Here is a 2,131-nt window from a genome sequence, read left to right on the forward strand (position 1 = left end):
TCAATTAAACAGGAATTTGATAAATTCGTCGAGATTCGTAAATTCATATCCCTTACCATTCCATTGTTTAGCCACTCGCATCCTGCAAAATGACTCAAACAGTGTATTGCCAATCGGTCCAGTGAATGAAATCCATGGTATGACACTCGCAGTGATGATTTCAGTCGACGTATTCAAAGTCTTTTGATACACGAATGCGTTGATTGAAATCCATGTTTCTCCCAAGTCCTTACTCATTACTGCACCTCCTCCATTCGATCCCAAACCGAACAATATGCCAAGTGGATTTGTGTATGCTATAATTTGTTCAACAGATGGTCCCATATCTAGAAATTAAAAGTTATGTATAATTCGATTTCCTTTATTTGTATCAGAATATTACTGAACAGAATGTTTGAAGAATATGTTTCTTGTAAATTCGTACTATGAATATCTTTAATTTGAATTAACTTCAATAAACTTACAATGTAAAAATCAGTTCTTACTGAAGGTCTTTTTTCCCGCTTTTTTAACTTGATTCTCCAAAAATCAGAATCAATTTGGAAAGCTTCTTCATTTACACAACGTTTTAGCTTGTAGAGTTGGATGTTAATGCCTCATATTTTGTATTCATAAATAATCTAATTAAATTTCAATAGGATAAGAGACTAAAAAGAAGACTATTTCTCGTTCTTATCAGAGTAATATGTGATTACGTTAAGTGGTTAGACTTTATGTAACCAGATGCTGAATTCGGAGACAATTTTGTGACATTCGAATGTTTGCTACAGCCTCATGTGATGTTTAGTAACCATTGTAGATGATGAAATAATGGTTACTCATTAATAACCAAATAATAAGTTTGAGAAGTGTAAATATGCATATTTCAAACAAAATCAATATCAGTATAATTGTTTAGTTTGAACTTTGGTAAGACTAAAATAGTTCGCATATCCACTATATTCAACATTGGCTTACATAAGGAACATTGCGGAAGTAATGAAATAGTTTTCTGTTTAGAAAGGTTACTTTCTTTGATTCTAACAAAAAACATCCTTTTATTTATTTTAATAGTTGAGACCATTAGTCAATTGAAACTAGACCACTATGGAAAACCTGGACGGCCGTCCAGGGCTTCAAGGTTTTTCATGGTGGTCTACCTTCAATTAACTTATGATCTATAATATCCACAAAAAACCCCTTTATCTTAATCATTTATTTCAATTATCTTGAAATGCTAAAAGATCTTTAGATAATCGAGAAGGCAATATATTTCGATTCTAAATCACTAAAACATAATAAAGATATATATTAAATGTTGTACATATTAATGCTAACATTATGGTGTAAACGATCATCTAGTACTCATAATTTGAAGAAATTCAATTAGTCAAGCTTTTACTTGCAATATATTTCTTTCAAAATGAATATTATTGAAGCGAATCCCTGAATGAACTTAATCTTTCAATTATAAATAATAGCATTTGATTAATAAGAAAACTAAAATTTCTGTGATAACCTACCGGTCCATATTCTATCAGGTAATTTGCTAATCATGAAGCAACGTCTCTCCAAATCAAATGACCCCTTTATATGAAATGCACGTCCACAATAAAACAGAAGATCACGAACATTTAAGAATGTATCTGACTGACGGCTAAGCAACTGCACAGCAGGGTTCCGTAATGCATTATAATGAGGTAAATCACATGGATCTGAATACAGAAGTTTACATCAAGATTAATGATTATTATCTGCCATTGCATCATAATTTGACATTTATTAGTGGTCCATTTCATGTGATTAGCCTTATATGAGTGAACACTACTGTCGAAGATGAAACAAAACTCATCGAAAACATACTTATATGAAAAGAATGCTCAATAACATTAATTAACATATGATAGTCCCATAACATGTTCAAACCTACTCAATTAAAAGGGGGGAGTGTACATTTAGAATCTACAACTGTATTGTTTTATAGAAGTTCTCAGATGTGTATATTCAACTCCCTTAACTGTTCAAAAACAGACTATTGTACCTACATTAAACCCACTATTAAAATATTAGTTTTAATTTACTTTCCGAAGTAGCATATATACTGTCTTTTTTATCTCGGTTGTTCTATATCCCTTTCCTACACTTAACAAGG

The 2,131-nt window shown here is 31.3% G+C and overlaps 1 protein-coding gene across 1 annotated transcript; it reads right to left on the reverse strand.

Moving 5' to 3' along the window:
* Positions 1–324, reverse strand: Smp_168430 (hypothetical protein; the record flags this gene model as incomplete). The annotated part of the gene is made up of 1 exon (XM_018792574.1): positions 1–324. The coding sequence occupies one exon, from the start codon at positions 322–324 to the stop codon at positions 1–3; it is 324 nt and encodes a 107-aa protein (XP_018644012.1).
* Positions 325–2,131: the final 1,807 nt, after the last annotated feature.

This window comes from Schistosoma mansoni (genome assembly GCF_000237925.1).
Source record: "Schistosoma mansoni, WGS project CABG00000000 data, supercontig 0247, strain Puerto Rico, whole genome shotgun sequence".
In the NCBI taxonomy this organism is placed as follows: domain Eukaryota; kingdom Metazoa; phylum Platyhelminthes; class Trematoda; order Strigeidida; family Schistosomatidae; genus Schistosoma; species Schistosoma mansoni.